The 23,128-nt window shown below is 40.1% G+C and overlaps 1 protein-coding gene across 11 annotated transcripts in view; it reads right to left on the bottom strand.

The window, feature by feature from the left end:
- kmt2d (lysine (K)-specific methyltransferase 2D) overlaps positions 1–23,128 on the bottom strand; it is a 133,672-nt gene that overhangs the window by 46,675 nt on the left and 63,869 nt on the right. For 10 of the 11 annotated variants that reach the window (XM_055664509.1, XM_055664512.1, XM_055664508.1 and 7 more), the window contains 11 exons: positions 18,792–18,839; positions 14,141–14,278; positions 12,335–12,523; positions 11,414–11,525; positions 10,336–10,586; positions 9,931–10,004; positions 8,438–8,488; positions 6,339–8,270; positions 5,040–5,219; positions 4,460–4,617; positions 732–3,133 (listed from right to left, as the gene is read on the bottom strand). In XM_055664509.1, coding sequence (XP_055520484.1) covers positions 732–3,133; positions 4,460–4,617; positions 5,040–5,219; positions 6,339–8,270; positions 8,438–8,488; positions 9,931–10,004; positions 10,336–10,586; positions 11,414–11,525; positions 12,335–12,523; positions 14,141–14,278; positions 18,792–18,839 — 5,535 coding nt within the window. The remainder of the gene's footprint in view (positions 1–731; positions 3,134–4,459; positions 4,618–5,039; positions 5,220–6,338; positions 8,271–8,437; positions 8,489–9,930; positions 10,005–10,335; positions 10,587–11,413; positions 11,526–12,334; positions 12,524–14,140; positions 14,279–18,791; positions 18,840–23,128) is intronic. The other variant, XM_055664513.1, reaches the window with a different exon arrangement.

Genomic DNA, 23,128 nt, shown 5'->3' with positions numbered 1-23,128 from the left:
AAATGATCTGGATTGAACCAAATGAATGACTATGATTGATCTGCAATGAATCCAGAATACACACAAGCTCCACTTGTGTATTCAGTTAGTCGTAGTCATTCCAGAAGGAGAGCTCTGATAAGATGCTAATGTGTGTATTTCCCTACATTTTGCAGGTTTTCTTTTTAAATCTGTTGCCTCCATTTGTTAATGGTAATTTCTTCAAATTATTCAATGCTATCATTTTCATTCACACAATAATGTGAAATGTATTAAATAGCATTGCAAAGCACAAATGAATTTTGACTAGTTGGAGGTTAACAAAACAGGTTTTAAAAAGGAACACAAAAGCCCATCCTAACCTACTTTCTGCACAACAGCAATCGAAATGAAACAAGTAAACAGTCACTTGCTTTTACATAGCGCATTATCGTGTCTCTCAGAAATGTCTCAAAGCACTTCACGTACATTACTTTGAAGCACAGTGATGGTAATTGCAACAGCATTTTGCGCACCACAAGATCCCTTAAACAGCTTTGAGATCTACGATAGGTTACATTCTACTTTTGGTGCTGATTCCAAGGGGAATATTAGCCAAGACACAGTGACATGGGATTTTTACTGACCACCTGAACAAGGAATCATGAAGACCAGAGCTTGACATTTCTATTACTAATTCAGTGCAGCCGCCACTAACAGACAACCAGAAAGAAGCCGACATTATTTGTAAGCTTACTCATTACCTACTGTACCTGTATCTGGGAAGAAAGCATTGGCCAACTGTTGCTGTTGCATCACAACTTGCTGCGTCTGCTGCATGATGCCTATTTGCGATACAGCCAACTGCTGAGTTGGCAATAACTGCGGCGAGGTCAAATGTTGACTCTGCTGTGAGGCCACTATCTGCTGAGTTGGATGTTGCCCTGTTGCCACGTGCTGCTGCTGCTGCTGCTGCTGTTGGGACATGGCTACATGTGGTGAGGCTCCAAGGCGTTGCTGCGATGCTGTCAATTGTTGCTGCTGTGAAGATGCAAGGGATCTTGGGATCCCCAACTGATGATGCTGTATCACCCCTAGGATATGTGGCTGTGGCAGGTTTAAATTCTGAGGTGGCCCCTCAAGATGCTGCGACTGCTGTGTTGTTGGAAGATGTTGGGAGAGCCCTGGATGAGTCGGTTGATGTGAAACCTCGAGCTGTTGCTGCTGATGCAGAACTGGAAGGTGGGCCTTTGGTCCTGAATGCTGCTGCTGCTGCTGCTGTTGAGCAGATATACACTGTGATCCTCCCAACTGCTGCTGCTGTTGCTGCTGCTGCAGTTCCATTTTCTCTTGTTCGAGTAAATCATGGAGAAGCAGTGGAAGTTCACTTGCCTCCAAAGAGCTCTCCACTTTGACAAGGTCATCCACAGACCGCCGTTTCGGTTCCATACTGGGCACATGTTGACACATTTCATCAAGTCCAAATTTAGTCAATGATGGCCGAGACTGGACGACCAGTGGCAACTTGGAAATGATCTGTGTTGAAGATGTGCACGGAACACTTTCTAAATCCACATTCGAATGCTCATTGTTAGGCATCCGCGGAGTCCCATGGCTACCTGAAACAACCGTACCACTTTGAGTAGATGTCTGTGTTCCACTGGTGGTACACGTAGAACTCTGACACAGTGCTACACTTGTGTTGACATTAAGTCCAGTACCCAGATTGAGTAGCATTGACACGGCTCCTCTCTCATCATCCCCCTTCGGTGGGCTTTCCGCTTTTATCAGAACCGTCTGAGCCGCAGAAGTATTTGCAACAAACTGGCAAGCTGAATTTTGGGAAACATTCTCTTCAACCTTCAATACTAAGCCAAGAGTTGGCTTTGGAGAATTATCAGTAGACGGGGCCCTAGTGGCTGGATCACTGCATTGACTGTTAGTGATCGTTTCCGAGTTGACATTATTCACCGACTCACAGGTAATCCTATCAGAAGTGGATAGAGTATCTGCAATATCAGATTTAGCTTTTGCTTTTTCATTCTCTTCTTCCTTCGTAGTCTTTTCTGTATCAGAGCGGCTGATATTATCTGTTGTACATTCACCAGCTGGGCCAACAGCATCCTGATCAGCTAGAATATCCTGATTTTCTTCTGCTTTCTCATTTGCAGATTCTACTAAACGCAGTTGTTCTGTAAATATGTCCTTTTTGTCACCAGTGTCTAGCTCGGGGTCAGTATAAGCTAATAGATCAAATTCCTCGCATTTCAGAAGGTCGTCGAGGTGGGGATCATTGGTTTCTAGGTTATCGAGGTTACCAAGCTCATCGTCTGTCTTACTGTCTGGGTCAAGACTCAAATTGGCAAGGTCATCTTCTTCATCTAGCTCTTTTGGTGAATCAAGTTCTTCATCCAAAGCTTTTACAACTGAATCATCGCAAGAGATCTTCCGAGGATCTAACTCGGTGTGCTGTCTGACTACACTGGAGATGGATGAGACAGAGTTAAGTGGAAAAGGTACCGTGTTATCCTTCAAGGCATCAGTGCTGCAACTTGAAGTGGACGTTGTAGTCGATGAACTAGACTGAAATGTCTGTTGTGCTTCACCCTGTCCTGTAGTTGCCAATGGATCTTTTGTCTGGATGTGCTGATGGGCACTTGATACTTCCACCGAATGAGGTGAAGATGGCAATGGAGCAGAAATATTCTGCTGGGGTAAGAGTGCTATCCCAACTGGTGACTGTGGCAAAGGTGTACTTGCACCTCTTGATATAACCTTGCATCCCTGCATTTGATGCACAAATGAACCAATTTCTTGATTTGGTAATGGAAGGCGTGGTCTTGGCTGGGGACCACGCTGTACCAGTTGGGTACCAATGGGTAATCGTTGGGAATTGTGCCTCAGTTCTATATACTGAGGACTCACCGGAATTGGAGAAGCTACAATTTGTTGTTGTGCATTTTGAAAAGTGATTTGAGTGGCAATTCTTGGGTTAAGCCCAGCTGTGCTGTTCATTTGCATGGTCATTCCAGGCCTGTTCACATGCAAAGATTCAGGTTGCTGGAAACGGGTCTGCCCAGGAAGCCTTTGTATTAACTGCTGCTGCCACTGTTGCTGTTGACTAGCTGGTTTGCCTCTCGGGTGGAATCCTTGTGGGTTACCAACCCCTGGTTGCCTGGAAAATAAAACATTTATTGTAGATACAAGTAATGAAAGGCAGCAGTACTTAGTGCCCTCTTTTCAAATGGGGGTAATTTGATATAGGTGAGAAAATAAAGTCTTTAAAATGTGCAAGTGACCACTAGCACAAAATGCTCTTTAATATTATAGTCCCCAAGATCTTTAATATATATAGAAATGCATTCAATGAAAATGCGATGTCAGCAAACCTTTGAAACCAGAACTCAGCTGAGCCAATGCTCAGCAATTATGCCATCAGTATGTGTCCAACAACTACTTTCAAGATCAAATACCAGACCTCACTGCTTGCTGGCTGCACAACATATGCTACAATTCCTTTGGATAAAATGCAGTATTTGGATAATGCTGAATTACAATGCACATAGGAAAATGAACACTTACAGGACAGGGACTGTTTTCCCTGGAACGAAGGAAGCCGAGGGTGAACTTATAGATGTATAGATAATCACAGTCTTTCTCTCAGGATAGTGGCATTTAAAACTAGAGGGTCCAGGTTTTGGTGGGAGGGGAAAGATTTTAAGAGGATCTGAGGGTGTAATTTTTTTCTACACTGGGGATGGAGGGAATATGGAATGAGCTGCTAGAAGAGATAGCAGAAGAAAGTACTATTACAATGTTTTTTTAATATTTGGACAAGTACATGGATAGGAAGGAATATGAAGGATATGGATCAACCAAGATTAGCTTAGATAAGCATCTCAGTTGACATGAACAAGTTGGGGCGAAGTGCCTGTTTCTATGTGCATCTATAGCTCTTCTGTGGCAAACGCGTTATTTTATCTCTGCCTTCTCTGTTTTTAAGAACATTTTAGGATTAAAGTTAAAAGGAACAGAATACCCTTGATTTATATTTAGATGAAAACGGGTGGCTTGGGGGCTTTACAAAGGATCAATTTTAAAATTCCAGAATGTCGTGATCAATTGGAATTTTATATTTTCTAGTTATTAAATCAGTTGTGATTGGGCCTCTTACCCCATGTACCTACATGACGGGATCACACTTAATGTAAACTAGTGCAGGGATATAATGTACATATGCACATATACTCAGTCATTCAAAAGATTAAATGTATTAACGGACAACTTGAATTGGAATTTATAAAAAATAGCACACAGACGAATGCAACAGTCGTAAGGAATTATGCTCGATCTAGCTGAAGAGCATTATGCTTTTTTTTTTGTATATCCACAAGTAATCACATGCTTTGAACACTATCCTCTACATGCTTTGACAAACGACACTACTAAATCAACCAGCGTGCATTTTGATGCATGCAGACGTTTATTAAATCGCACATACCTGGGAGTGTTCACTTCACCAGCAGGGGAAATGCCTGGTTGTTGAGGCCGACACAGACTCTCGTCCTGAGGAAATAAATGCTGTTTTTCTATTACCACTGGATTCATTAACCTGCCGTTTCCAGAGCCAGGGATCAGACCTCGCAGACCAGACCGATCCTGCAAAACAAAATAACTTTTAGCCCTTAAACTGCAAACATTAAACCTCAACACAAAGTGCTTGTGACGTATTTGCGACAACATAATTTGGCACTGAAATATTGAACTCATTCTTCCCACGTTTTCTTACAAACCATCTTCAAGCTTGATCCGTTCAGTAATTTTAATACAAGAGATTCCAAGTGTTCAAACTCAAAGCATAGTCCATTTAATAATTCCAGGGAGTAAATACACGAGGTACAGCGAAATGGACAAACATAGGGACAAAAGATATTGCACTAAACAATTCTACAAGTGAAAGCTTCAACCTTTCCAGATGAGGATACAAAGCCTAATTAGATATCAGCTGATGGAGATCTACAGAAGAAAACCTTTATTTGAAAAGTTGTTTAAAGTATCGGATATCCAGTATCAGTCAGTACCTGAGAGAGGGGGTATGGAGGTGGTGCTCTTGTTTGCAGCTCGTGAGGCTGACTGGAATTTTCTTGCGACCAATTTGTTGTAGCAGTGCTGCTACCACATGCAGCAGCCTGTTCCTTCTCCTGTCGCAAGTTATTCCGTTGAATTTGCTGACGTATCAAAAGCTGACGTAACCTCTGGCGCTGAAGAAACGCAAAGTATTTTAGTTTTCTTCTTTCAAATCCGAATAGCAAACATTTCCATTGCCACGGGTTGACAATGCAACAATAACAGTATTTGTTTATCAGTTTAAGGTTACAGAAGTCAGATCTAACTTTGCCAATGCCCCCTATCAGCTGGCTGAATGTCCTCAGTCCACACATTACTTCATGGTATATTGAGAGTTTTACAAACCAGGATCCAACGCCACTCACAGAACTACGTCAAGTAGCACAATTTTTCTATCGTTGGGTAAGGGGGAGAAGAAACATTTATTTATGTGATGCCTTTTGTAACCCCGGGACCATGAAAAACACTTTATAGCTAATTAAGGTCTTCTTAACAAGTGCAGTCCCCACTCTATTGTAGGAAATTAGGTAGCAATCTTTTGCACAACATCCTTCCACCAAAAGCAATGTAATAATGACCAGATCATGCGTTTTACTAGTTACAGGTCATTATTGTCCAGCAGATAATTATTGTACAGAACACTGAAAATCTGCCTGTTCTGGTTCAAAATAGTGCCATGGGACTTTTAAATCAACCAGAAGGAGCAGGCAAAATCTCAATTTAAATGTTTAATTTAAAATGCATCAGCTCAGCACAGTGGAGCAGCTGGTAGAGCAGCTGCCTCACAGCGCCAGTCAGGCTTAATCCTGACCTTGGGTGCCATCTGTGTGGAGTTTGCATGTTCTCCTTGCGACCACATGGGTTTCCTCCCACATCCCAAATACTTGTGGTTTTGTACGTCAATTGGCTGCTGTGGATTGCCCCCAATGTATAGGGGGCTATACATCGAAAGTGGGATGACACAGAACTAGGGTGAACGGGTGGTCAATGGCAGTGCGGTCTCGGTGGGCCTATGGGCCTGTTTCCATGCTGTACCTTTAAACTAAACTCAGATGGTGTAGCAACTCTCTCCCATGGCATACTGGGAATGCATATGCCGCCCAGTATGCCATATTGACACCTTTAACTGGTCTTTTACTACTTAAAATTTCACAGTTCCTATTAGTCTACTGCGATAACGCAGTTAAAACGTCAGTAACATGGTAGCTACGTACATGCACCCACAAGCGTACTCCAATGTTACATATCATTACCTGTCTTTGTTTCTCCAGCTCCGTCTGACTCAGATTTCCTGTTTGTGCTCCCCGGTTGAATGGAAGATCATGCAAATCTCTGCTGGGAGACGCAGGAGTGTGGACCTGTGTGGAACTCTCGCTGCTTCTCTCTGATGGAGATGAATTACTCACTGATCGAGTGTTAGAAGAAGTCTGGTATGAGCAATCTTGCTGTAAAGGTAGCGTATCCTGCTTGATCAAGGATGGCCTTAAAGGCATATTGGTGAAAGCTTCATCTCTTGCAACAGATGCTGCATCTTGAGGTCCTGACTGATTACTGGCATTGAGTTGAGAGCAATGAGCATCAGTTACATTGAGCTGATTTCCCATTAGATGACTTGGTGGAAAATTATTTGTTCGAGGCATTTGAGATACTGACTGCTGAGAATGGGATTCTTTAAGCATATCTCCGGGTGAAGAAGTGAAAGGAAATTGATTTTGTGGTTGACCGCTGGCAAATGTCTTGGCACATGGCTCAAAAGTGTGAGGCCTTGGAGACTGGGGCTGCATTACATAAGCTGCTTTTGGATGTGGGTCACTGTGCTGAGAAAACATTGCTGAATGCTGAATGGTACTACTTGGCACTGGTGAGGATTTAAATCCAGTGTCAACCATTTGGGATCTCTGTGGTTTGTGAAGCTGAGCGTAAGGATCTCTTGAAGGTGGCCTTGAGTAAGGATCTGGTGATTGGAATCTGGAAGCAATGGGAGATTGAGGAAACCCCTCATTGGAATGCGGCCTGGGTGTCAATGGTGAACTGCATTGCGACTGCGGACTCATTGGTACCCTGGAGAGAGAATCAGCTGGAAGTGATTTTGGAGGTAATGGAGAGCAACTCTCACTGGATGGTGGTCTTGGTGGCAATGAAGATTGATGATATGGATCAGAAAATGGGGTGGAAGGGGACTGGCGGTACAAATCGGTCTGGCTCTGTGGCGAGACACCCTGAGATTGAGGGTGTAGTTCCTGAGAACGTTGAGTAGGTACTGTAGGTGTTTGGTCCACATATGATGATCTGGGAGTTAAAGGTGCTTTGAAGATATCTCTATCTCTCCCATCCGAAAGTGACCGTACATTCATATTCGGATCCAACATTGCAGCTCTGTAAAGGGATGCCAAGGAATTTGAACTTAAATCTTGTCTCATAACTCCGGCAAACTGTTCATTTCTTGGATGCTGTGCTCCAATTTCTGTATCGGTAAGTCGCCTTAACTGGTCACTAGTTGGTGATGCCAGCGTTAATGCTTCAAGTGGCTTTGTGTAGCAGTCTGTCGACTGCGATGATCGAAAGCCTGGACTTCCTAAAGGCTGATCAATTGTATGGGTATCATGTGATTCACCAAGCATTCTAGATCGGAGGAACGAGTCTGGGGCGAGAGGATGCTGATGATGAGACATCCCTGGCACGGCAGAGTGTAGCTCTGAAGAGGCAAGTAACTGTGGTCGGCCTGGAACAACAGGGCGAGGTACACTTGATTGGTGATGAGAACTATTCCATGCCGAAGCTTGACTTGGATTACTGGAAGACTGAACATTTGGTTCCTGAGGATACGATGATAGTGAATGCCCAAAAGGATCTTGGGCGACAACCCCAGTCGGAGATTGCAAATGCAGATTCGGGAACAGGTCACTGCTGGAGTCCTTTGGGGATGGGCTGGTTGTCTGCAGTTTGACAAATTCATTAGTCGAGGTAGCAAATGATTTATTACCATGTAATGAAGCATTCTGGCCTAAACCTTCAATCCTCATTTCTGCTGGAGAACCAGAATTCCCCACAACTAATGTTGCTGGAGTGAGACTGGTGACTGTAGGACTCGGAGTCAGGCCATGCGGATGACGGGGTGGTTTACGATCCTGCTTTGAATCTTGTCTCTCAATTTTCGGCTGCTTGTTACCTTGCATGTCAACCTGCTGCAAAAATAAAGAACAGATTATATTTCATGTTAATCGAGGTGGACCAAGGTGTAAAAAGACAAAGCACACATCAGGGCATCACAGGCTGCCAAGTAAGAAAATAATTTTCAGTAAATGAACAAAAAGCACGACTACAAGCTAGATAACTCAATAACATCATTTACCTTTTGTGCTTTGTTGATGCGCTGAGCTGCCCTGTTGTCTTTGGCCTTTTGCTGAAAAACAAGATAAGATTCTGAATTAAACAAAATAATATTTTGAGGAGCAAAAGAATATCGATCACCAACAAAATCTGTGCAAAAAATATGCTTTGCAGTTCAAGTCAGCAGAGATTTTTATCTGTACAATGACAATTGGTCTCAAAAACCACGCATGGTCATAACTCAATTTCCAATCCAACCACGCATGGTCATTGCCCACTAAAATCAAGGACTCCAATCATCTTTACAAGCTATTCGAATAAATAAGAAACACTAATTGGATATGCAACATATCAGCACATCTAATCCCTATAACATCTTTTAAAATACATCTCCTTCAAGGAAACAATTTTAAAAAACAAACCAATTATTTTATTTTACCAAAGCAGTTTTTAGTGCCAGTGCACAATAATCCCGCTGTGCTAAAACCAATATAGTACCACATCGGGGCATAGAAAACAAGTGTAGGGAGTAGTTGGTATAGTCTCATTGAAGAGAAGGGCAGGACAAGGGGTCACAGCTTAAGGATAAGGGGGAAATCCTTTAAAACCGAGATGAGAAGAACTTTTTTCACACAGAGAGTGATGAATCTCTGGAACTCTCTGCCACAGAGGGTGGTTGAGGCCAGTTCATTGGCTATATTTAAGAGGGAGTTAGATGTGGCCCTTGTGGCTAAGGGGATCAGGCGGTATGGAGAGAAGGCAGGTACGGGATACTGAGTTGGATGATCAGCCATGATCATATTGAATGGCGGTGCAGGCTCGAAGGGCCGAATGGCCTACTCCTGCACCTATTTTCTATGTATCTATGTTTCTAAGGGATAGATTGGAGACAGGTCTTGCTTCGACTCCCTACTGAACACTGGGAAAGCATGAAAAAAGTGACCATAAAAAGACCCTCTCAACACTTTAGGAGAGATTCTTCCATTCAAGAGAGAAATTGACTCTTGACTCTTGATTCAAAGGGAAGCCACAAGTCTGACTGAGACTAATCACCGTTTGTCTTGACAGGACGTGTTACAGTGCAAGGTGAGAATAGACATACTTTGTCTATGGGATTAAGAATCGGAATAAAGCGTGCCTTTTGTAATTTATCTCATAGTGTGACTCCAGCATATGTAAATATGGCATAACATAAATTCGTACTGAATAAACGTATTAGTCAAACCGTTAATCGAATTTATTCAGGAATTGAATGTGGGTAATCACATATAGCACCATATCGAAATGCATTTTAGCAAGTGTGCAAATGAAGATAAAATCACCCTCTAGAGCCAAAAACACCGATACCTCTGGATGAAACCACAAAACGACTTAAGGGAAAAATTATAAACGTCCTCTCATTGCTTTGCTCAATTACTCTGTGGAGAGAGATACAACCAGAATTTTTTTTTCTCTCTCTTTACATTTGTACCAAAAATGTTTACTCTGATGAGATCTCAAGATCATGTGCCTTACCAGAAATGGTGCTTTATCAGCTGCTGGTACCTTCCTCCAAATCTTAGTGATCTGTTTACAACGACTTGCCCAATCTGAAGAAATTATCACAGGGAAAAAAAATCAATGACTTTCTACTTATTTAAGATTACCAGCAATTAAAATAAGATTTAAATATCTTCATAATCTATTCCACAACTAAATCTACAGTGAGAATCTTGTTAATTAACTAATTACACATAAAAGTTCACATGCTGGAAATCTGAAATAAACAACACTCCCCAGCATCTGTGGAAAGAGCAACAGCCATAGCATTTGCAGTTGTAGACAGTTCGTCAGAACATCCGATTAAAAGTTTTTCAACCTAAAATGTTAACAGTTTTTCTTTCAACTAATCTTATAAACTAGAAATTAGAGATAGCATACCTGGGTAATCCTGTCTCAAGTTAGGGAAATTGATATTTGCGTAGAGAACGGGTGATATGGTTGATAATTCTCCCAAAGCCTCATCTTTTTCCCATCTCAATATACTTCGCTGGTTATACGAAAGTCCATCGCCTTCTCCCTCCGTGGGAGTGGTGGGTGTGGTCGGAGTGGTTGGGGTAGCTGGGGTAGCAGGAGTTGTCCACGGGCTCTGTTGCTCTCCACTGTCTGGGCTGAAAGGAATACTCCTTTCCCTGCACATCAATCAAAGATGTTATTTTATGCATCCTCAATGTGTTTTGTACTTAACAATCTGTCCAAAATAAACCAATTTGGCCTGGGGAACATAGGTATAGGAATGACAGGTGTTACACGATTGAAGAACAGCATGTTGTATATGGGATTCAGTAGCTGCCACTGATGCACAAACGGTCACTGCTGTAGCTCTGCACCTATACCTGACGAAGCAACTGCAAGGTGGGATATGATATATCTTTAAGGTGGTACATAATTCAATATTCAGTCATGATTCGCATCTTCCCGTTCACCTGGCACTGTTATGAACTCAGCAAATGTTAGAATTAACAGTTGAGATGAACAGTTTGTTTGGGGCACTCATGACAGATTCTAAGGCAGGGAGCTTGCATCATTTCTGAAATCTGATGATTGATTATTGGTATTTTCATAGCATAGCTTCAATTATGGTTTTTAGCCAATGGAGTAAGTAGGGTTTTTGAGCGAGTGACACAGCAGGAAATGATCACTGGTTAATTTCAGGAGTAATCTTGCACATTCTTCATAATGGGCTCCCTAAATTTGCACCGTTTCTTCATTTGCAAGTATGTACTCTACAGATCCAGCTGGCTGGGTAAACCCTTGAGAAGACGAGATGAACATATGACATTACACAATGTTCAATTTGCAAGCTGTTTTGCTTGCTTTTCCCGAGGCTCTTTCTGCAGCACATGTTGGGACTATGATCGGAGAAGCAAAATTGAGCTTTCAGAACAGCTTGAAATCTGTTAATAATCAATAGCATTATTCGTAAGGAGACCAAAAATAAAATCATGGCAAAAATTACCTGCTTTCAAGAAATGGTGACCGACAGACATTGGGAAAAGACTCTCCTGTTGCACATGAAGCCTGCGCCAGAGAACCACCAAGAGCAAGTTGCCCAACAGCCACTGCCCCTCCTAAGCAACACAACAGAAAATAGAATCCCTACTTAGGTCCAAGATGCATAAGGTACACAGAGTAAATAAGTGGAAGTAGCCTAACAAATGTCTTGAGTTGTATGCAGTTTACATTACCTATTGCTTTAGCTAATAACAGCTACTGTAAATTCAAATGTAATCATTATTTCCCTTAGCCACGATTGTCCATGACTATCTCCTTCAATTAATATTTCACATTTTCACTGTGTCCAAATTGTCACTTTGTTCCAGATTTCCGTACTACCAGGAATTCTTCCCAATTTATACACAATTATCGATTATTTTCAAGTCAATCAAATCATCCTATCAACTCTTAGGTAGGACATTTAAACTCAGCGTTTAAACTCAGCGTTGCAGAACAGCATAAGGAAAAAGATGAGACAACAAAAGAATGTGGGCATTAATCGTGGATGAATTGGAATGAAACAAGTAATGTGGAAAAGAATAAAAAAGAGAAAAACTCAAACTAATATGGTTAAATTTGCTGCCAAGTATTCTATTAAATGGAAGACACCCAAAAAGTTGGAGTAACTTAGCAGGTCAGTCGGCATTTCTGGAGAAAAGGAATAGGTGACATTTCGGGTCGAGGCTGAAGAAAGGTCTCGACCCGAAACGTCACCTAATCCTTTTCTCCAGAGATGCTGTCTGACCCGCTGAGTTACTCCATCTTTTTGTGTCTATCTTCAGTTTATACCAGCATCTGCCGTTCCTTCCTACACATTCTATTAAATGGTCCAATATGTGCTAGCTAAGACCTAACAACATTAAAAAATACATATTTTCTTTACCAGAAAGAAGAGACTGCTGGCTTAATGAAGGTCTGATGAGTTCGCCTAACCCATGAGAAGTGAGAAGATGACTTTCAGAAACTGTTTTGACACTACTCAGCGTTGATTCTGGAAGTGGATGATTTCCCTGTGATCCCAGAACATCAGTGAAGAGCTGCTGTACATCTTTACTCTCCATTTGTGCCAGTTCTGATGAAGAAAGATGTAACATTGAAGCAGCTGTATCAATTAAATTATTAAACATATTCTAAACGTCAACATGCTAGAAAATTAATCAGATAAAAACATATAAATGAATACAATCCTTTATCACCAACTCCTCTTTGGTATAATGTATTCTTTAAGAATAAACTAATTTTCAAAATGGATTTTCACAATCTGCCTTTGGGTGATTAGCATAGATAAAACAACGCTACAACTCTCCCTCTCAAATGCTTGGAAATAATATCTTGGGTACTGAGTGCTATATTCTACGTGGAACAAGTCGAAGAGCAGGAGGAAGGAGGGAGTGGAGCGAGGGAAACTGACCAAAAATTCCTGAGAATCACATTGGCAAGTTTAGTGCCAAGAGCAATAACGCTTTTATCAAAGAAAAACATGCCAAGGCACTTCACATATTTGTTACCATGCAAACACAGACATCAAATACTATAAAAATAAATACCAAAGAGGTTGGTAAAAAATGCGGTTTAAGGCAAGCCCTGAAAGGAAATAAATACTAAAAGTACATAAGTGCTTTCTGGTTGCAGAGGGGTTTGAATTCCAGCACAACTAATGGCAAAGTCAAAAGGAAATGTTATTTTGGAAAGTGAGGATGACAAAGGGATATGCAACACTGAATAATGTATCAAATGCCTTAAAGATTGAACGAGAAATCCAACAGCAGATGGGCTGCAGCAGAAATTGACTCAACTGAGGTGATGAGATAGAAGTAAACCATCTTAGTGGAGGACAACACAAGATAAAAAGCTTAGCTTCAGAGGCTTATTGAAGCTACATGCTTCCTGATCGAGGCAGAGACCAAGGTTGGGAACGGGAACAGATTTTTTAATATTTTTTTTAAAAATAAGGTATCGTAGACTGTGACTGGAATCAAAGGCATTAGCTTTGGTTCTCCCTACATTAACTGGAAGAAAGCACGACTCTGCCAAACCATAGACATTCAATACAACCGGGAGAAAGTGAAATTATATCCCATCATTGGCAATAGCAGCTTCAGTTGTGGCTATTTCCAGGGCCAAAGTGTTGATTGGAGAAATTCACATTTTAAAATGTGGAAAAGCAAACAGATTTGGAAGATAACACCACTTTCAAAGACTAGAGGGGGGTCATTGCATATAGAAAAGTCGTTTGCAAGGACAGAGGTGTCAAGATTGATTTTTTAAACTAAAAATAATTTGGTCTTTTTGAAATAAAGCAAAATCAACATTTGAGGAAACAAAACCATTTATGTCAGTTGGCATAAGAGTTATGTTATATGTAAACAAGTTATATGCCTGAATAAGCAAGTTTAGCAAGTGCTAGAAAGGTTCAAGGGTTCATATTAGGGAAAACAAGATGGGTTGAGTGAAAGGGAGAGATGAATGGTCAGGGAAGGAAAAGCAGTCAGTTTGAAAGTCCAACTCCAGGTGACTTGTCGCTTTTAATCTTTGACCTCAGTATTCTAAAAGGTTATATGGACAAATATTAAAACTTTAGAGAAACTCTATACATCCTTAACTTGTAAAATGTAACTTCAACAAGACCCAAAAGCAATTCCAATCCAATTGACCCCAGGATCTGTTCCAAACAAATTCTAATACCTACCCTCGGTTACAATCTTGTCAAGATCAGAGCTGAGGGCACCCTCCACTGGAGCATCATTAAAAGCTTGGTTTCGCTTTGAGCTCTCATCAGGATGACTGGATGAAAGCTCATCCGTAATGGATGAGACGTCAATCCCAGCTTAAAGAAAGGAGCACCATAAGTTACTGAACAGAATTTTTGGCAGCATGCAAACAAAATGGAGTTATAATTTCAGTGACATAAAACAGACGGGAAATGGGAGGAAAATAGAGGACGACTCCTCAGGTGCAAAAGTTAAATATGATTTTTTTTAATTTATGCCAAAGAAAACAACAAAAATAGTTTAAAAAAAATGATAAACATCTACTGATTTGTGGGAAATTAGTCAAATAATAACAAATACAAATACAAAATATGACATGACTGATACTGTTAACACTCACAACAACATAATGGCAGGTTTCAGTCTTAGGCCTGCTTATCAATCAAATTCATTAGCAGTCCTATTTCCACTCAAAATACAAGGTGGAGCACAACACAGCGAGGCTCTTTACTCATGGTTGGGGAAACAGACTACGCGCACAACATATTACAACAATTATTGCTTCATGTTCAACACTGAAATTTAATGGCTTTGTCATCTTCAGCCCATGAACGGAGGGAGCAAAACTCAAAAATGATCAGCATTTGTAATTTAAAAGGTCCTTTTAGGAAGTGAACTAAAGCTTCCTCAGTGGCTCAGTTGATGCAATCAATGTCTAACAACTATCCAAACCAGTGATTGTGTGCTATTGCTCGCTTATAGTTGGAGCGGTATAAATGGCCCCTGTGCCCTCAAACCCTAAAAAGACTAAAATAAATACAAGCTAAGGATTTGCTGTGAAATAATTTTCCTAATTTTAGTGAGATTTCAATAACAGCAATTAAAGCATGCTCAACTTGGATTTCAAGAAGAAATCTACATTTTCCAAATTGTTATAAAGCTAGAAACTATAAAAATGTATAAAATATGAATTAAATTTAGGAAATGCTCAAACTGGTAAAGCTAAGAACGGCACCATGTTCGACTTCCTCAATGATTACCTGCCTTGGCAGATCAACTGTGAGTTATCATAAGAGAAAGAGGGTAGTATTTGGCATGGTGACTGCAACAAACATGAGCAACACACCAGATAAAAGCCAATCCTGAGAAATGTTGAGGCAATGCATTTGGACAAGTACATGACAAATAGCAAAATACAGAGGCATGGAAAAAGAACCTCGAGGAGCATGCCCACTGTTTCCTGAAGGCAGCAGAGTAGTTAATGTGGTGATTAAGAATGCTCAGAAGATACTTTTCTTTACTGGCCGAGATACAAAAGACAAGATAAGGTATGGGGAAGGAAGGAAGGACAACGTGCTAGCACTAACATAGTTTCAGGAGAAGAACCAAAAGGATTTTGCTGGGGCTGGAGAATTTCAGTTGTGAGGAGAGATTGGAAGAGTTTGGATTTAAATTTTGGAAATAAAGTTTGGATTTAATTGAGGTGCATAAAATTATGACAGGCCTAGACAAAGGCGGACCCAATTTCCTTAGTACAAACGTCAGTAATTCGGGGACAAAGATTTTTTGTCAGCTGGTGAAATGACCTTTCCACCTTGGAAGTAGAGGAGGTCTGGAATACACTCCCTCAAAAGATGACACCAGCAGAAATATTCAATTGCATTTAAGTACTACTGGGTAAGTACTGTGTTATAGCCTTTAATGGTTACAGCTCAAGAGTTGGAAGTGGAATTAGACCACATAGCTATTTTGTTTGGCTCGCATGGATACCTTGGAATTTCTATGATTCCTTCAGAGTGGAACAAGAGGTGTATACATATCAAGAAGAATGCATTTCAAAGGCTATGTGCGCTATTTCCCAGGAAGACATCTCAACACTTTCATTCTGAATTAAATCCTATGTCTGCAGACACAAACTTTCACTTGCCAGTGTAACTTATTCCCAGGTCGTGACTTTATTTGGAACGTGCTTTGTATGCATACGGTTAAATACTGGATTAACCATCAATTTCTGAAGCAGGAACAAATATGTGAAATATCGCTGCTCAACAACTTCTTGGGGTAGTAACTAATCAGGTAAAATTGTGACTGAGCTACCCTTGGTTACTAAATAAAGAGTAGATGCAAGTCCGACATTATTAGTCTCGCCATCGGATCAAATTAATTCTAGTGGAACAACTATACATACATGACTCTTGATTCTAAACCAAAAACAATCTGCCACCCAAAGGAAAAATGTACAAATGAAAGTAGTCAGTTTGAGACACAAGTTAAAAAGCTCAGCAAGTAAAACAAGGGGGAAAAAAACTACCGTAAAAATTTTGAATAGTTCCCAAATTATTTCCCTACTTAGACTTTTCCATTTTCATACACCTTTCAGCTTAAATCTCAGACCAGGTTCTGGATCATAGCTGGAGGTTTTCACGCTACTGTACAGAATACAACAAACCAATCAAAACGTTCATGAACTATTTCCTATTGAATTGCCCAGCTCCAAAAAACAAGTTTGTCCTGATAAACACAAGATGGCTAGATTAACAATCAAACCAATGGGTCTGAGGATGGGTCTCGACCCGAAAAGTCACCAATTCCTTCTCTCCAGAGATGTTGCCTGTCCCGCTGAGTTACTCCGGCTTTTTGTGTCTATCTTCAGTTTAAACCAATGATCCCATTATATTTTCAAATTACTAGTTGTTAAAATCTGCTTTTGGAAAAAAGTCTCAGTATCAAAACTAATGATAACGGATAACATAACAGATAAATCCAACTCCTTGTGGAAGTACTTCTTTCATTATAATTCAGTTTGGTTACTTTTGGTAATTTGGTTTTAATTTCCTAAAAGTTTACCCCATTCAATACTGGTATCCCAGTGGAACATTTTACCTTCATGTAGGCTGGATTTGCTCATCTTCACATGAATTGCAAAAGAATTTGCAAGCTATTCAGATGGATAACAATGCCTAAACGAAATCCGGCAATAAAGTGAATCTCCACTGACTAAATTATAAAGAATTGAATGGAAGATGGATGTTGTGCCACCATGTCTTCAGGACATTCACAGGACACCAGTCAACACATTCTATAAAACGCCATCAATAAGTATAATTAGCAGAGTTCCAGATTTACATCTGCAACCTTCTTGTAATCTCAATGTTCAACTCTCTACCAGACAGGTAGCAAAATAAAATGGGATTTGCCAACAATCTCAAACAGTGAACTCAACTGCTTGTACATCACAAAACGCTAGAGTACCTCAGCGGGACAGGCAGCATCTCTGGAGAGAAGGAATGGGTGGAGTTTCGGATCGAGACCCTTCTTCATCTTTGTCTGTCGAAGGGTCTCGACCCGAAACGTCACCCATCCCCCCTCTCCAGAGATGCTGCCTATGCCGCTGAGTTACTCCAGCATTTTGTGATCTACCTTCGATTTAAACCAGCATCTGCAGTTCTTCCCTACACATCAACTGCTTGTACATTGATTAGCTTGGATGCAATAATATCGACTCTGAAATCTAGCAACATACAGTGCCCTCCATAATGTTTGGGAAAAAGACCCATCATTTATTTATTTGCCTCTGTACTCCACAATTTGAGATTTGTAATAGAAAAAACTTCATGTGGTTAAAGTGCACATTGTCAGATTTTATTAAAGGCCATTTTTATACATTTTGGTTTTACCATTATGGAGGGCACTGTACTTCACTCTGTGCTGATCACAATTATACCCCCCTTATATTAAAAGAAAATCCCAAACCTCCTCTGCTGAATGCACCTGACCCTCCCTGACAAAGTCAAAATGGTGCTGACAACTTTAATTCATTTTGAGTGGCCATTACCCAATCAAGCTCTGTAGCACATTAATATTAGAGCACATCACAGCCAAGTCCAATGGTGAACTTGCCCAAAAGTCACACTGCACACAGGCGGTAGGGTTGGTTGGTGGTGATCAGCTGCGAGAGGAATGGAACACCACAACTACAACCCATTTGAAATCAGCCAGTTCACCACAGGCAAAGCTTCACATTTTGGATATTTGATCAACTTGGAGAACCATCATAACATTTTTATACTTATACAGGAGACTGAAAAAGCTTTGAACAAACTGCCAAATCAGCTGATAAATAAACGCTATGGTGCAAAAAAAATCATTGTTTGCACATTTAATACAATGAATGAAATTTGCACCAATAATCAGTGACAAACTTGTGCATGCTCAGTCTACCAATAATTGCCAAATGACTCCCATGCCTCAAAACAGTTTTTATATTCAACTCACTACACCTTTACAGCCATACAAATATTTGATTAAGTATGAACTATGACGCAGGACAATCTATGTTCACAATTGTTACTTCTGAGATATTTTGTGAATGCAAACTGATTTTGACATGCATTTTACAGACAAAATTTCAGAAGATTTAAGGCAGGAAAGCAAACAAAAAAAAATTACGTTCACAATTGCTAAAAAATATTTTTTTTTAGCATTTGACCAGTCACTCGCCGAATAGACTGGTGATGTCACGCAAATATCCTCTATGAAAATGCAAGCAGACATACAAGCACCCAGGTACAAACTACTGATGTTAACACGTGAACACGCAAATAGTGGCGAGAGGGTCTGACTGCTTACCAAAGGGAGAGAGGGAGCTGTCTGCGTGGAAAGGACTGAGATCGAAACCTAAAAACCCAAAAGTACAATAAAAACAAAAGGGTAAAAATGAACAGTAGCAAGAAAAAAGCCATTTACTCTTTCCAACCAAGAGTCCACAACCATCCCTGTGCAACGACACAGCCCATTCACTGTGCACAGACCAAACAAGTTTCATGACAAACATCAAAGTGCTACGGAGCATTCCAGGGTCTCTACCGTTATCAGTATGTTAGCCAAAAAACTTACATTCTAGGAATAACTGTAGTCAGTGTAGTTAACCAAACTGCAAACAGACTAATATACTCATAAATAAATAGACAAGAGCAAATGGGTCCTGGTCTGACATTTACAGTCAAATCATCAGCTGAGTGCACATTTACAAAGCCCATAAGTTGATATCCAAGCTGCTGTATTAGCAGTGCAAATAGTAGTCCAAGCTCTACAATCAAATTGATAGAAAGTTGGATGACGATAACTGTGGCTATAGCCCAATTCAGGGAATGTTCTTCCTGGAAAAGGGTCAATAGTAATCAACTTAAGTTTTAGAGTTGGAAATAGAAACATCGCAAATAAAGTGACTTTAAAGCAAGATTAAAAGACTGCAGAAGAAAAATATTAATACACAATATTCAAAAGCAGCATAACTTTACTGTTATAACCACTGTCCTTAAACTATTGCCCAGGAGTGATATATTCTAAGACATAATTATAAATGCAATTGTCTTGTTAATTTTCAACAATGGCAATGAAGGCGTTTCATTATGCCCTGTCTTTCCATAGGTACCCACACCATTTCAATAAAGTAGAATGATACCAAAGAGTAAGCAAGAAGACATAGTCCTCCAGCTCATTTCTGTGAGCCACAAATAATGGTGAAAGCAAGGAGCTTGAAAAAGCATGTTAAATGCTGGAAACCAGACCATCGATTTAAAATGAAATAACCGCACCGAAAATCAGACATCGGAGGAAGCTTAATTTTTAAGTGCATGCCAATTTTTCAGTTCCACTCTGACCCCCTGCATTGGCAAAACAAAGCACATCATGAGCTTGAGAAGGAGAACACATCTTTCATGTGGGCATGTTGCAGCCATCTTGACTCAATATCACTCCAGAACTTCAGGAAAGTCTCCGCATCAGAAGTGGTGACTTCTGTTGTAGGGCGACCTGTAAGATTAACCCACTGGGGAGTCCCTCCAGCTGGACATGTTTGCAGCTCTTGCATTCCTTTGTTTTATATATATATTCCCTCTCCCTCTCCCTCCTCAACAGGTTCACTTAATTAACAGTTTATCTACACCATGATCACACAAGAGATGATCTCTTTTTTCATCCATTCCATCCATTCCAAACCTTCCATTCTCTCTGTAATTTATCGTTTTCTCTTTTCCCCCAGTTCCGACAATTTCTTTACTCAAAACACAGACTATTATTTGTTCCAAGAAGCAACCTACTGAGTGATTTCAGTATTTTGCATTTGTTATCATTTTAATTGCCATGGGAAAAATTGAAAATTGCATAAAACTAGATTAGATCCTCATTTCTATTTTCTCAAAATTTATAACAATATTTACAATGCTTCATAATATAGATTAAATGTAGGAATGCATACTAGTTACTGGATTTCTATCTCTTAAAATATATATTTGCCACTTTCCTGTGGTCCATCTTCAAACACTCACGGACATTTCTAATGGCCACTTGCCAAGATAGAACAAACTTAGTGGCCTGTTTTTGTCCCAAAGCCAATTCCCTCTTGTACAACCTGTAGCAAATGGTCCAAGCCATACAATCCAAAACATACAATGTGTAGCTTCTATGTTCCTCCAGTTAATCAAGGGGCATTTAAGGCTCAAAGTAACTCCACCTAGACCAGAAAGTGAATGGATCAAATGCCCGACTTTTATTTTAAGAAAAAGAAACCTTTAAGCCTGCTCTGTCATTTAATAAGATCATGGCTAAGCTGACTGGCAACTTGACTCCACATTCCCATCCACCTTCAGTTACATCTCAGCGCCTTGCTTGTCAAGAATCTATCTCTACCTTCAAAATGTTCAAATATTCTGTGTCTGCTCCGACCCTGGTGGAACAGCATTTCAAGGGTTCACGCTCCTCAAAAAAAATCTCTGCATTAAAATTAAAAAAATAATAATTTTGAAACCACTCATTTTTTAAACAGCGTACAGTTCTACAATTTTTGCCACGAGGAAATATTCTATCCATGTCGACATTCAATACACTAGCATAAAGGCTGGTGAAAGGCAATTAACAGAAGTTCTAAGTACATCTTCAAAGAAAGACCATTAAACACTTGGAAAGCTTGACTGCGTAAGCTAGCATGAAACATATGATGGGCATTTTTATTTCTATATTGATAACAGAATTCAGACCCTGTTTAGTACTCACAAAATCTCCACCTAACACACTCATTTAAAAATTCTTGATATTCCTTTCATGTTTTGTTATTCATCTAGTCAATCACTAACTCCATCATCATTAACATAAATATCAACTATGAGAAAAACAAAATATCTTTGGCACTTGTTCAAGGCTACAAGGGCGATCTCAGTGCATTTACAAGCTTTACAGAATGAAAGGTCATCATTGTGTTATGGGAAGAAATAATTTGAGATTAAAAAGCACATTGATCAGACCAAATGTACCAGAAACAAAGGATAAGCAAATATACACATGGCGAGTCTGCCCTCAATGTGGAATGGCAACAGATGTTGCAGGAGTCAGCAGGCCCAAGGCCCAATTTCCAGAACCCGAGGATAGGCTTCAAAATCAAACCACGCCATAAAATGGATTTTAGCCTCACAAGCAAAACTATACCTTCAAGGGACAGAGAATAGAATAGGAAGCAGCAAGTTCGTGAATACTACATGGACAACGTGCTTTTGAAAATGGGAATGTAGGTGTTTCCTAAAGGCGCATCACATTCCTCAACTCCCTGAGCTTTACCTTCCTCTGTCCCTCACCTCATCTCTTCCACTTTAGAAATCAACTCTCAACATCTCCACCTTTCTCAGTATTTCTGTTGAATGTTCAATGAATGTACTGCAGGTTACAGAGCAGGGAATGCTGAGCAGAGGCAGGGACATATATACTCAATGTCAAGATGATGAACCTGGGATCAGTAAGTAGAAATAGGTGCCGGGTCACACATAAGCATATTGAGGGAACCAGTCCAAACACTACTACCACAGTCTCCAGTAGCATCTCCTCCTCCCCTGACTCTTCCACAACTGGACTTGTATTCTCCATCTCAAAGTTCAAACACCTGATCTACAACAACAAATCTGAAGTTCCTCTAACTCATTTTCTGCAGTTATACAATTTTGGAATAGTGAAAATACAGATGATCTTTTAGCCAATTTGTGGGAACACTAAGCAAAGAGCTTTTAAAAAAAAAAAAAAAAAAAAAAAAAAAAAAAAAGCAATTGTTGGTTATAAAGCTAGAGGTAGCAGAAAGCAAGCAAGAAGACCAGTATTACCCCCTCCAAAACAGGTAACGTTGTGAACAGTGCCACCAATTTTGAAATCTATCCGTGAATTGCCAGAGTTAAGCTCATACAATAAGCGCCTTGTATGGAAACTGAATGTGAAGAACCAATAAAAAGTCATCGCAAAGTGTAATCAAACCAGACATATAGTTACAATGGAAAAGTAGCAGATTTAAGTGATGCCTCAGTGATCGCTGCAAATAATGGTAGTGCTGTGGAATTAAATTGGTTTATTTCAGACATCCTATTGTCGACAACATGCAGTGCCATTAAAAAAAAAAAAAAATAGCACAGTGAAGGCATAACAAAGCTCTTTTCAAACTGTTTCAATATTGTGCTTCTGCACCGACTTCACAAGGTTGTAGTTGAGTCTCCCATGAACAGGACTGAGAATTTATCTATATTTCCCTGGTCTGCTAGTGCCTTATGATCTACAGAAACTATCCAACCATCTGTAGGGTTTCTATTTGACCAATGTGTGTTACATACACTTCCCAAAGGATGCATCCCACTACCCCAAGTTTAGAAAATTTAATATTGGCAGAAATCTGCACATTGTGGAAGGATTCTGTGGTACATTGTTACAGTTCAACAGTTTATCATAATTACAATTGTTAAATCGATTGATCATTTATTTAATTTTGAATTCAATTCAAAAGCTTTTGTACTGTACACTTGTTCTCGTGTTTATAATCTTGAAATCTTATCGGAAGACAAGCTGGTTCAGGTTTTACTACAAAGTGCTACCTAAACCCAAACATGAGGTAAATAGAGCTGCAAGAGCATTCTGTTTAGATAGTCTACAAAAAGAAC

Source organism: Leucoraja erinacea, chromosome 40 (genome assembly GCF_028641065.1).
Source record: "Leucoraja erinacea ecotype New England chromosome 40, Leri_hhj_1, whole genome shotgun sequence".
Taxonomy (NCBI): Eukaryota; Metazoa; Chordata; class Chondrichthyes; order Rajiformes; family Rajidae; genus Leucoraja; species Leucoraja erinaceus.
Note: the sequence above shows the minus strand (reverse complement) of the source record. Positions and strands in the feature narration are given on the sequence as shown.